Genomic DNA, 13,978 nt, shown 5'->3' with positions numbered 1-13,978 from the left:
GTGTTGGTTGGACATCGGTGTTGGCTTCTATGTGAATGAACTCGGTTCTTCTCTGTGGTGCCTCGGTGGAATTCCTCTTCTATTTTCTTCAGAATCACGGGAGGAAAAAAGGTTCAAATCTTGGGGGAAAAAACAAAAGACTTCGAACACCTCGGGCGAAGAAAAGAAAAACACATTATCATTGACTTTCCTAATCTCCTCCTACGTCATTATTGGCATAACATTGGCCCCTGTGACCGGCTAATGAGGCAATAACTTCATTTACCGGTTAAGTGGCAGATTATCTCCGGTGACACAAAGGTGACAATCATTAGATTCTCATTATCGGCTGCCAAGATGTTACAAAAGAATCATTAACAGCGGGACACGGACCGTCCCCAAGTTCCTCCTCCTTATAATTAATGCTGGGAGCCTCGGTGGCCACAGCCGTATTGCAGCCATGGTGAGCCGGGCGATGGTCACTGCCGGGTGGCTCTCCGGAGCTCTGAAAACCAAAAAGGCTCCATCACTGCGAGTTCTGGACTCCACGTGGTACGCGCCGGGCGGGAGGGACGCCAGGAAGGAGTTCACGGAGAAGCACATCCCGGGCGCTGCGTTCTTCGACATGGAGCAATGCAAGGACGAGGCGTCGCCCTACGAGATGATGCTGCCCAGCCGGACGCGGTTCGCCGATTACGCCGGCAGCCTCGGCATCAACAACCAGAGCCACGTGGTGATCTACGACTGCGATAACATGGGCATGCTGTACGCCCCCCGGCTGTGGTGGATGTTCCGCGTCTTCGGACACAGCAACGTGTCGGTGCTGGATGGCGGATTGGTGAACTGGGAGAAGCGCAATCTGCCGGTGACATCGGAAATCGCGGCGGTGAAGCCGGAGAAGTTCGACGCCACCCTGGACCGTTCTCTGCTGAAGACCTTCGAAGACGTTCAGGAGAACCTGAGCAGCAAAAGATTCCAGCTGGTGGACGCCCGAGGGGCGGCAAGGTTCCGGGGCCCAGAGCCCAAACCAGGAGAAGGTGAGAGTCCGAGAAGATCTCATTATGGGGCGGGCTTAGATGGCACCATGGCTATGCCCATGTGGACCCTCTAGTGAGCGGGAATCCAAAACCGCCCCATATTTATTTTGAAAGGATACCCGGGAGAGATGATAGGTGTACCCCAGACAAGGGCCAGATTCTGGTAGATCGCCGCATCTTTGCGGCGGCATAACATATCTCATTTACGTTACGCCGCCGCAAGTTTTACGGGCAAGTGCTTGATTCACAAAGCACTTGCCTGTAAAGTTGCGGCGGCGTAACGTAAATCCTCCGGCGCAAGCCCGCCTAATTCAAATGATCCGGGTAGGGGGCGTGGATCATTTAAATTAGGCGCGTACTGCGCATGCGCCGTCCCTAAAATTTCCCGACGTGCATTGCGCTAAATGACGTCGCAAGGACGTCATTGGTTTTGACGTGAACGTAAATGGCGTCCAGCGCCATTCACCGACGACTTACCCAAACAACGTAAATTTTCAAATTTCTACGCGGGAACGACGGCCATACTTAACATTGACTGCGCCTCATATACCCAGGGGCAACTTTACGCGTCGCAAATCTTACGTAAACATCGTAACTTCACTGCGTCGGTCGGGCGTACGTTCGGGAATTCGCGTATTTTGCTAATTTGCATACTCGACGGGGAAAACGACAGAAGCGCCACCTAGCGGCAAAAAAAAAATTGCATTTTAGATCCGACAGCATAAGAGCCTTACGCCTGTCGGATCTAATGGTTATCTATGCGTAACTGATTCTAAGAATCAGGCGCATAGATACGCCGGGCGGACTCAGAGATACGCCGGCGTATCTCTTTTGAGAATCTGGCCCTTAGTTCCCGGTAGAACAGGACACCATGGGGCCGATCGGACTTGTGATTTAGAGCCATGATGGAGGACTCTGGGAGAGGATCAGTGATGAAGGATTCCCAGAGGCACTGACTCTAAGGAACGGCTGGTAATCCCCAGAGATCTCGATCAGCGATGTCCTCCTCTGTCATCCCGTGTGAGAGGAGAGAGGAGGGGGGAGGGGGAGAGACAACTGTCACTGCGATCTCCGCTCAGAGCCCTGCTGTCCTGAGAAGGCAGAGGACACTGATGGGCACTGACAGAAGACACTGATGAGCACTAATAAGAGGCACTGATAGGAGGCACTGATAGGAGGCACTGATAAAAGGCACTGATGGGCACTGATAGGTACTGATGAGCACTGATAGAAGGCACCGATGAACTCTGATAGGAGGCACGCCACTGATGGCCACTGATGGAAGGTACTGATGGGCACTGATAGAAGGCACTGATGGGCACTGATAGAAGGCACTGATGGGCACTGATAGAAGGTACTGATGAACACTGATAGAAGGCACTGATGGGCACTGATGGAAGGCACTGATGGGCACTGATGGAAGGCACTGATGGGCACTGATAGAAGGCACTGATGAGCACTGATAGAAGGCACTGATGGGCACTGATGAACACTGATCGAAAGCACTAATGAGCACTGATAGAAGGTACTGATAAGCACTGATAGAAGGCACTAATGGGCACTGATAGGAGGCATTAAAGGGCACTAATAGGAGGCACTGATGGGATTCACTGATGGGCACTGATAGAAGGCACTGATGGGCACAGATAGAAGGCACTGATGGGAGGTATTTATGGGCACAGATGGGAGGCACTAATAAAAGGGAACAATGAGCACAGATAGGCTGCATTGATGAGCACTGATAGGCAGCACTGATAGATGGCACTGATGGGCACTGAGGAACACTTATAGACATAACTCAGGCAGTATTGATGGACTCTGATGAGCAGCATTGAAGAGTACTGATAGGTGGCACTGATGGGCGATGTTGGGCAGCATTAATGAGCACTGATGGTGCTGATAGGCAGCATTGATGGGCACTGATTATCAGTGTAAACAATTTACTGACATTCTTGACAGTTAACAGCCGTCCTTTCCTCACACAGACACAGCGTAGGGGAAAGGGCTGTGGATATCCGGCAAGTCTGTTCCCATGATCAGCTGATCACATGGTAAAGGGCCGGCATACGGGAAGCACAGATTTGGGAGGAAAGAATTGGAAGCCCGGGGGTCGGATAGAAGGGGGGCCCATCCTGATTCTTGCACCGGGGCCCTGAAGGTTCTAGATACGCCTCTGGGTAACAGGCTATGTATGCAGAATGAGCTTCCTTCTTATACACCCCCCCCCCCCCATGGGTGACAAGGGCTGAGCAATTTGATTGGCCGTTTCCATCAGACCTCTGATCGGCTTCTGTCAGAGCAAGTAGTGGACTCAGATAACCAGGAATGAAGCCAAGGGTCAGGGCAGGCAGAACAGAGTGGAAGAGAGTGAAGAAGTACGGAGGAGAACAGCGCAGAGAAGGGCCAAAGAGAACAGAGGATGTTGGGATCTCCTCATAATGGGCACAGCGGGTGTACAGACCCGGGAACTCAGCACAGGGATGGTGGGAACCCCTCATAATGGGCACAGCGGGTGTACAGACCCGGGAACTCAGCACAGGGATGGTGGGAACCCCTCATAATGGGGCACAGCGGGTGTACAGACCCGGGAACTCAGCACAGGGATGGTGGAAACCCCTCATAATGGGCACAGCGGGTGTACAGACCCGGGAACTCAGCACAGGGATGGTGGGAACCCCTCATAATGGGGCACAGCGGGTGTACAGACCCGGGAACTCAGCACAGGGATGGTGGGAACCCCTCATAATGGGGCACAGCGGGTGTACAGACCCGGGAACTCAGCACAGGGATGGTGGGAACCCCTCATAATGGGGCACAGCGGGTGTACAGACCCGGGAACTCAGCACAGGGATGGTGGGAACCCCTCATAATGGGCACAGCGGGTGTACAGACCCGGGAACTCAGCACAGGGATGGTGGGAACCCCTCATAATGGGGCACAGCGGGTGTACAGACCCGGGAACTCAGCACAGGGATGGTGGGAACCCCTCATAATGGGGCACAGCGGGTGTACAGACCCGGGAACTCAGCACAGGGATGGTGGGAACCCCTCATAATGGGGCACAGCGGGTGTACAGACCCGGGAACTCAGCACAGGGATGGTGGGAACCCCTCATAATGGGCACAGCGGGTGTACAGACCCGGGAACTCAGCACAGGGATGGTGGGAACCCCTCATAATGGGGCACAGCGGGTGTACAGACCCGGGAACTCAGCACAGGGATGGTGAGAACCCCTCATAATGGGCACAGCGGGGGTACAGACCCGGGAACTCAGCACAGGGATGGTGGGAACCCCTCATAATGGGGCACAGCAGGTGTACAGACCCGGGAACTCAGCACAGGGATGGTGGGAACCCCTCATAATGGGCACAGCGGGTGTACAGACCCAGGAACTCAGCACAGGGATGGTGGGAACCCCTCATAATGGGGCACAGCGGGTGTACAGACCCGGGAACTCAGCACAGGGATGGTGGGAACCCCTCATAATGGGGCACAGCGGGTGTACAGACCCGGGAACTCAGCACAGGGATGGTGGGAACCCCTCATAATGGGGCACAGCGGGTGTACAGACCCAGGAACTCAGCACAGGGATGGTGGGAACCCCTCATAATGGGGCACAGCAGGTGTACAGACCCGGGAACTCAGCACAGGGATGGTGGGAACCCCTCATAATGGGGCACAGCGGGTGTACAGACCCAGGAACTCAGCACAGGGATGGTGGGAACCCCTCATAATGGGGCACAGCGGGTGTACAGACCCGGGAACTCAGCACAGGGATGGTGGGAACTCCTCATAATGGGCACAGCGGGTGTACAGACCCGGGAACTCAGCACAGGGATGGTGGGAACCCCTCATAATGGGCACAGCGGGTGTACAGACCCCGGAACTCAGCACAGGGATGGTGGGATCTCCTCATAATGGGCACAGCGGGTGTACAGACCCGGGAACTCAGCACAGGGATGGTGGGATCTCCTCATAATGGGCACAGCGGGTGTACAGACCCGGGAACTCAGCACAGGGATGGTGGGATCTCCTCATAATGGGCACAGCGGGTGTACAGACCCGGGAACTCAGCACAGGGATGGTGGGATCTCCTCATAATGGGCACAGCGGGTGTACAGACCCGGGAACTCAGCACAGGGATGTTGGGAACCCCTCATAATGGGCACAGCGGGGGGTACAGACCCGGGAACTCAGCACAGGGATGGTGGGATCTCCTCATAATGGGCACAGCGGGTGTACAGACCCCGGAACTCAGCACAGGGATGGTGGGATCTCCTCATAATGGGCACAGCGGGTGTACAGACCCGGGAACTCAGCACAGGGATGGTGGGATCTCCTCATAATGGGCACAGCGGGTGTACAGACTCGGGAACTCGTTGTCCTGGGGAACATACTAGAATGCATTCAGCCGGGAGGAATGATTTTTGAAATTCTTAAAGTGGAACATAAAAATCTCTGATTTCTGTGAGATGCCCGGAGGGTGTCCTTGTCCTGCCTGTGAAGAGGTGCAGCTCTGTGATTTATAGAAAGTGCTGCAGCAGCGCCGCCCCTAGAAGTCTGGTGGGGACTTTAAGGGGGGGGGAAGTGTGAGGTCCCCAGAATATCCAAACCAGACCACATGCCTTCAACATGGGGGAGGGGCTGCCTTACCATGGGGACCTCTAGAAGATGCTAGAACGTCTTCTTCCCATATCGATGGGAACAAAAGCCTCCTACCCACAACCCCGGCCCGGTGCTTGAGGGGGTCTGTGGGTGGAACTTCTCCTGTCCTGTATGTCGGGTGTAATTCTCGGTATCTGTTTTTATTGGTGAGTGTGATTTGTAGGATTTATGTGGAGGGGGCGGAGCTGATGTTCTCAGGGGCTCCACCTCCAGGCGATGAATATTTGACATTTTTTGTTCTATTTTCGGAGATGAATGTGACGGACGCGCGGCGCCTGCACTGCCCCCGGACGGCTCGGATACAACTCCTGTGCAGATGAAGCCGATTCTGGAATATTAGAATTACGTTCAGTTGCGATCGGTGAATAGATCAGCGCTAGGATTGGTCGGTTGTTTACTGACGTGAGAGGGGACATTTCTTTCTATTGTTGTAGGACGAGTCGGCTGCCCTTGGGGAACACTAGGAGGTGTGTTCTATAGCGAGCCAGGTTGGGTGAAGATCACTTTTTTGTTATCTGCCATGCAGGCGAAACGCGTCGGGTCTGGACCACTGGTATGGCCGGGCTCCATATCTATAATAGGGGAGGCAGTTCCAGGACAAGATCACCTGGTGCCCAGGGCAAAGATGCCAAACTTCTCCCCCCACATTCATTGGCTTGTCCCGGGGCACCTGTCCCCTCTGCCCCCCCTTTGTCCCAGCCCTAGAGGGAGGTCCTTAAGGTGCCAGATCCCCCATGTGCCAGAGCAGGGTTCACCTTTGACCTCAGTGCCGTTCCTACCCCATCCTCTGTAACCACCACAGCTGCGGGTGCTCACGTCTCCGGGAGCAGCTCCTCCCCACACAGGTCAGCGCAATGTCACAGAGCCGCACCCCGCTACTTCCGAGAAGCTTAAAACCAACTTTATTGTTCCAATAGAATAGAGGACAATTTTTGTGAATGAGAGTGATTGGTGTGTCCTCTTTTAGATCCGGCACCTCATCCCTATATATAGAGGACACTCCACTTTGCACCTCTGCTTGACGCGTTTCGCCCCTACTGGCTCTTAATCATAGGTCTGCGGTAAGGTGGTGAAACGCGTCAGTCTGGGGCTTTTTTACAGTGACGAAAACTAAACTAAAAGTACAGCACATCTTCGTCAACTGAAGAAAACTATGATGAAAATCGAATCCGTTTTCGTTAATTGCAAGGAGGGACGTTTACCCGCATGTATTTATCAGCGTATAACACGGTGCGTGCGTGTTATACGCCAATATTTTTTTTTTCCAACAGGGGGCGGGGATTGGGAGGTCCGCCCCGGGTGCCACCCATTTGGGGGGCTGTGTACTGTGGGGGGGATGTGTGCTGTGTACTGTGGGGGCTTTGTATTGTGCATAGAGTGGGGGCTGTATGCTGTGGGGGGCTTTGTGCTGTGTTCTGTGGGGGGTTGTGTGCTGTGAGGGGCTTTGTATTGTGCATAGGGTGGGGAGCTGTGTGCTGTGTACTGTGGGGGGCTTTGTATTGTGCAGAGGGTGGGGGGCTTTGTATTGTGCATAGGGTGGGGGGCTTTGTATTGTGCATAGGGTGGGGGGCTGTGTGCTGTGTACTGTGGGGGCTTTGTATTGTGCAGAGGGTGGGGGGTTGTGTGCTGTGTACTGTGGGGGGCTTTGTATTGTGCATAGGGGGGGGGGCTGTGTACTGTGGGGGGCTTTGTATTGTGCATAGGGTTGTGTGCTGTGTACTGTGGGGGCTTTGTATTGTGCATAGGGTGGGGGGCTGTATACTGTGGGGGGCTGTGTGCTGTGTACTGTGGGGGGCTTTGTATTGTGCAGAGGGTGGGGGCTGTGTGCTGTGGGGGGCTTTGTATTGTGCATAGGGTGGGGGTTGTGTGCTGTGTACTGTGCATAGGGTGGGGGCTGTATACTGTGGGGGGCTTTGTACTGTGGGGAGCTGTGTGCTGTGTACTGTGGGGGGCTTTGTATTGTGCAGAGGGTGGGGGCTGTGTGCTCTGTGTACTGTGGGGGGCTGTGTGCTGCGCACTGTGGGGGGCTTTGTATTGTGCAGAGGGTGGGGGCTGTGTGCTCTGTGTACTGTGGGGGGCTGTGTGCTGTGCACTGTGGGGGGCTTTGTATTGTGCAGAGGGTGGGGGCTGTGTGCTGTGTACTGTGGGGGGCTTTGTATTGTGCAGGGGGTGGGGGGCTGTATACTGTGGGGGGCTTTGTGCTGTGTACTGTGGGGGGCTTTGTATTGTGCATAGGGTGGGGGGCTGTGTGCTGTGTACTGTGGGGGCTTTGTATTGTGCAGAGGGTGGGGGGTTGTGTGCTGTGTACTGTGGGGGGCTTTGTACTGTGCATAGGGTGGGGGGTTGTGTGCTCTTTACTGTGGGGGCTTTGTATTGTGCAGGGGGTGGGGGGCTGTGTGCTGTGGGGGCTTTGTATTGTGCAGAGGGTGGGGGGCTGTGTACTGTGGGAGGCTGTGTACTGTGGGGGGCTTTGTATTGTGCATAGGGTGGGGGGCTGTATACTGTGGGGGGCTTTGTATTGTGCATAGGGTGGGGGGCTGTGTGTTGTGTACTGTGAGGGGCTTTGTATTGTGCATAGGGTGGGGGGCTGTGTGTTGTGTACTGTGGGGGGCTTTGTATTGTGCATAGGGTGGGGGGCTGTATACTGTGGGGGGCTTTGTATTGTGCATAGGGTGGGGGGCTGTGTGTTGTGTACTGTGGGGGGCTTTGTATTGTGCATAGGGTGGGGGGCTGTATACTGTGGGGGGCTTTGTATTGTGCATAGGGTGGGGGGCTGTGTGTTGTGTACTGTGGGGGGCTTTGTATTGTGCATAGGGTGGGGGGCTGTATACTGTGGGGGGCTTTGTATTGTACTGTGACTTTGTATTGTGCTTCTTGGAAGTAGCAGTGTGTGGCCCCATTACAGCACAGTCTATGGGGCCCCAATATAGACCATCAAAACTAGCTCCACCCCCAGTAAAAGTGGGCGTGGTCAGTAAGGTGTCCCCTGGTGTCACCCTCCTGGGATCATTTCCTGTCCTAGTGGAGAATTCACCCTTCATTCTCGTCTCTTCTGTATTCCAGGGATTGAACCCGGACACATCCCCGGCTCGCTGAATCTCCCCTTCGCCGGCTTCCTGACACCGGACGGGTTCCAGAAGCCGTCGCACGAGATCCGTCGCCTGTTCGAGGAGAAGGAAGTGGACCTGAGGAAGCCGCTGGCGGCCACGTGTCGGCGAGGGGTGACCGCCAGTCACCTGGCGTTGGCCGCCTTCGTCCTGGGGAAGGAAGACGCGGCCGTCTACGACGGATCATGGTCCGAGTGGTTCCACCGCGCCAAACCCGAGCACAAAGTGTTCGAGGGGAGGAGCCAAGCCTGAAAGACAATATGGCGGCTGACGCGGGAGGTGGGAGGGGCCATTTACCCAGCAGGGGTCATGTGACATTTTCTGGGATTGTAAATATTTACTGAACTTTTTTATGGTGAAATAAAACAAACAAAAAACGCAACCAAAGAAATGACGAGAGATTGACGTGTCATGTGACCAATAATAAAATATAGAGCTTTATCAGTGTGCTCTGTGTGTTCCTTTATCCAGCGTGAGACTTCCTGGAATAAAGACCGCTCACTGCCGCCCCTTCTCCTTACGCAGGGGGACTGGTCTGATCTTCGCCTTCTCCTGTAGTTTTATGTAGTGGGTGGAGCCTGCTGTGCCCCTCCCACAGCTCTGCGCTCTCTCCTTGTGCAGGGGGAATGCTCTTGTCTCTGTCTTCTCCTGTAGTTTTATGTAGTGGGCGGAGCTTGATGGGCTCCTCCCACAGCTCTGCTCTTGTCTCCTCCCTTTCCTGTAGTTGGGCCCCTCCCACAGTTATTTTCTATCACCATGTACAGGGTGACAGGTCTTGTCTCCGCCCCTTCTGTAGTTTTCTGTAGTGGACGGAGTCTACAGAGACCCTCCCACAGCTCTGCTCTCTCTCCTAGGGCTGGGGGACTGGTCTTGTCTCCGCCCCCTCCTGTAGTTTTCTGTAGTGGGTGGAGCCTGCTGTGCCCCTCCCACAGCTTTTCTCTCTCCTAGGGCTGGGGGACTGGTCTTGTCTCCGCCCCCTCCTGCAGTTTTCTGTAATAGGTGGAGCCTGCTGGGCCCCTCCCACAGCTCTGCTCTCTCCTAGTGCAGGGGGACTGGTCTTGTCTCCGTCTTCTCCTGTAGTTTTATGTAGTGGGCGGAGCTTGATGGGCTCCTCCCACAGCTCTGCTCTCTCTGCTCTTGTCTCCTCCCTTTCCTGTAGTTGGCCCCTCCCACAAACATTCACATACATGAGCCCGCCCCCCAACACACCCCTCTACAAACATTCACATCCATGAGCCCGCCCCCCCAACACGCCCCTCCACAAACATTCACATACATGAGCCCGCCCCCCAACCCGTCCCTCCACAAACATTCACATACATGAGCCCGCCCCTCCTCAAACATTCACATACACGAGCCCGCCCCCCAACCCGCCCCTCCACAAACATTCACATACATGAGCCCGCCCCTCCTCAAACATTCACATACACAAGCCCGCCCCCCAACCAGCCCCTCCACAAACATTCACATACATGAGCCCGCCCCCCAACCAGCCCCTCCACAAACATTCACATACATGAGCCCGCCCCCCAACCAGCCCCTCCACAAACATTCACATACATGAGCCCGCCCCCCAACCAGCCCCTCCTCAAACATTCACAATGTAAGAAGAAAATATAGAAACAATGTAACACTTGTGTGTCTCCCCTCCCCCTGTATGATGAATGAAGAGGGGTGGAAGGTTTGTGGAATGGTGACAACATTCACCTGGGCCGTAGTTTGGGGGGGGGGGGGTTGGGCGTTCAGATCACTCGGTGACTTTTGTCACCCGTCTGGTGGTGAAGAGGACGGTGGGGCCACCCGGGTCTTTCTTCAACAATGCAGAGGGTCCGGTGTGACCTCTGACCTCAGGTATCCCTGAGAAGCCAATAATAAAGGAGAATTCCGGCCAAATCCGAACTACCCCCCCCCCCCCCTGTGAGAAAGAGGGATATACTTACCTATCTTCAGCCCAGTCCGGTCATGTGATCCCTTGTGTAAGTGAGCGGCAGCTGCAGAGGAGAGGAGGGAGCGCTAACAATGCCTGGGACAGGTGATCACAGGGGGTCAGGTCATCAGGGGTCAGGTCATCTCAGGGGTCAGGTCATCAGGGGTCAGGTGATCACAGGGGGTCAGGTGATCACAGGGGGTCAGGTCATCAGGGGTCAGGTCATCTCAGGGGTCAGGTCATCAGGGGTCAGGTGATCGCAGCGGGTCAGGTGATCACAGGGGGTCAGGTCATCAGGGGTCAGGTCATCTCAGGGGTCAGGTCATCAGGGGTCAGGTCATCTCAGGGGTCAGGTCATCTCAGGGGTCAGGTCATCAGGGGTCAGGTGATCACAGTTGTCAGGTTATCACAGGGGGGTCATCAGGGCTCAGGTGATCACAGAGGGTCAGGTGATCTCAGGGGGTCAGGTGATCACAGGGGTCAGGGCATCAGGGGTCAGGTGATCTCAGGGGGTCAGGTGATCACAGGGGTCAGGTGATCATAGGGGGTCAGGTGGTCATAGGGGGTCAGGTGATCTCAGGGGTCAGGTCATTACAGGGGTCAGGTTATCAAGTGTCAGGTGATCTCAGGGGGTCAGGTGATCAGAGGTCAGGTGATCTCAGGGGGTCAGGTGATCAGAGGTCAGGTGATCTCAGGGGGTCAGGTCATCTCAGGGGGTCAGTTGATCTAAGGGGGGTCATGTCACCAGAGGTCAGGTCATTAGGGGTCAGGTGATCTCAGGGGTCAGGTGATCACAGGGGTCAGGTCATCAGGGGTCAGGTGATCTCAGGGGTCAGGTGATCACAGGGGTCAGGTCATCAGGGGTCAGGTGATCTCAGGGGGTCAGGTCATCAGGGGTCAGGTGATCTCAGGGGGTCAGGTCACCAGAGGTCAGGTCATTAGGGGTCAGGTGATCTCAGGGGTCAGGTGATCACAGGGGTCAGGTCACCAGAGGTCAGGTTATCAGGGGTCAGGTGATCTCAGGGGGTCAGGTCACCAGAGGTCAGGTTATCAGGGGTCAGGTGATCTCAGGGGGGCAGGTTATCAGAGGTCAGGTCATTAGGGGTCAGGTCATCAGGGGTCAGGTGATCCCTGGGGCCGATATCTCCTATGTAGAGGGGTCACCAGTGATGGTTCTTCATTCTCTTGAATCTCCGGAGTCATCAGATGATGGATCTCGGTGTTTATATGAAGATCGGTATTCCGGTGCTCCGGCACAGACGGGCGAGTCTCTGAGCCGCTTCCACGCCGTTTGTTTTGGACTTTCTTCAATAGAAAAATCGCTGAATTCCAGATTTCTCCTCTGTTGTGCTTGGCATCCCCGGGCGGAATCATGAAGCGGGGGAGAAATCTGACATCTGGAGGCCGCCGCCCGCTGGACCGCGCTTTTCTGTCCTCATCGCACCTGACAACCCGGGGAGTTCATACCAATATGGACGCTAAAGACTTAGCTCAGTGAGTGTAAGCTCCTCTGTACAGAGACTGATGTGACTGTGGGGGGGACATTAGAGTGTAAGCTCCTCTGTACAGAGACTGATGTGATGTGGGGGGGGAGGGGAGGGGACATTAGAGTGTAAGCTCCTCTGTACAGAGACTGATGTGATGTGGGGGGGGAGGGGAGGGGACATTAGAGTGTAAGCTCCTCTGTATAGAGACTGATGTGACTGTGGGGGGAGGGGACATTAGAGTGTAAGCTCCTCTGTACAGAGACTGATGTGACTGTGGGGGGGGAGGGGACATTAGAGTGTAAGCTCCTCTGTACAGAGACTGATGTGATGTGGGGGGGAGGGGACATTAGAGTGTAAGCTCCTCTGTACAGAGACTGATGTGATGTGGGGGGAGGAGACATTAGAGTGTAAGCTCCTCTGTACAGAGACTGATGTGACTGTGGGGGGGAGGGGATATTAGAGTGTAAGCTCCTCTGTACAGAGACTGATGTGACTGTGGGGGGGAGGGGACATTAGAGTGTAAGCTCCTCTGTACAGAGACTGATGTGATGTGGGGGGAGGGGACATTAGAGTGTAAGCTTCTCTGTACAGAGTCTGATGTGACTGTGGGGGGGAGGGGACATTAGAGTGTAAGCTCCTCTGTACAGAGACTGATGTGATGTGGGGGGGGGAGGGGACATTAGAGTGTAAGCTCCTCTGTACAGAGACTGATGTGATGTGTGGGGGAGGGGACATTAGAGTGTAAGCTCCTCTGTACAGAGACTGATGTGATGTGGGGGGAGGGGACATTAGAGTGTAAGCTCCTCTGTACAGAGACTGATGTGATGTGTGGGGGAGGGGACATTAGAGTGTAAGCTCCTCTGTACAGAGACTGATGTGATGTGGGGGGGGGGACATTAGAGTGTAAGCTCCTCTGTACAGAGACTGATGTGATGTGTGGGGGGGAGGGGAAATTAGAGTGTAAGCTCCTCTGTACAGAGACTGATGTGATGTGGGGGGAGGGGACATTAGAGTGTAAGCTCCTCTGTACAGAGACTGATGTGATGTGGGGGGAGGGGACATTAGAGTGTAAGCTCCTCTGTACAGAGACTGATGTGATGTGGGGGAGGGGACATTAGAGTGTAAGCTCCTCTGTACAGAGACTGATGTGACTGTGGGGGAGGGGACATTAGAGTGTAAGTTCCTCTGTACAGAGACTGATGTGACTGTGGGGGAGGGGACATTAGAGTGTAAGCTCCTCTGTACAGAGACTGATGTGATGTGTGGGGGGAGGGGACATTAGAGTGTAAGCTCCTCTGTACAGAGACTGATGTGACTGTGGGGGGGAGGGGACATTAGAGTGTAAGCTCCTCTGTACAGAGACTGATGTGATGTGGGGGGGAGGGGACATTAGAGTGTAAGCTCCTCTGTACAGAGACTGATGTGATGTGGGGGGGAGGGGACATTAGAGTGTAAGCTCCTCTGTACAGAGACTGATGTGATGTGTGGGGGGAGGGGACATTAGAGTGTAAGCTTCTCTGTACAGAGACTGATGTGACTGTGGGGGGGGACATTAGAGTGTAAGCTCCTCTGTACAGAGACTGATGTGACTGTGGGGGGGGGGGGGAGGGGACATTAGAGTGTAAGCTCCTCTGTACAGAGACTGATGTGATGTGGGGGGAGGGGACATTAGAGTGTAAGCTCCTCTGTACAGAGACTGATGTGATGTGGGGGGGGGGACATTAGAGTGTAAGCTCCTCTGTACAGAGACTGATGTGATGTGTGGGGGGGGGGGGG

At 54.9% G+C, this 13,978-nt stretch overlaps 1 protein-coding gene across 1 annotated transcript; it reads left to right on the top strand.

Moving 5' to 3' along the window:
- Positions 1-375: 375 nt before the first annotated feature.
- Positions 376-9,229, top strand: LOC120939710 (thiosulfate sulfurtransferase-like). Its single transcript, XM_040352038.1, has 2 exons — positions 376-1,016; positions 8,745-9,229. The coding sequence occupies exons 1-2, from the start codon at positions 440-442 to the stop codon at positions 9,038-9,040; spliced, it is 873 nt and encodes a 290-aa protein (XP_040207972.1). The 5' UTR covers positions 376-439; the 3' UTR covers positions 9,041-9,229.
- Positions 9,230-13,978: the final 4,749 nt, after the last annotated feature.

This window comes from Rana temporaria, chromosome 5 (assembly GCF_905171775.1).
Source record: "Rana temporaria chromosome 5, aRanTem1.1, whole genome shotgun sequence".
Classification (NCBI taxonomy): Eukaryota; Metazoa; Chordata; class Amphibia; order Anura; family Ranidae; genus Rana; species Rana temporaria.
Note: the sequence above shows the minus strand (reverse complement) of the source record. Positions and strands in the feature narration are given on the sequence as shown.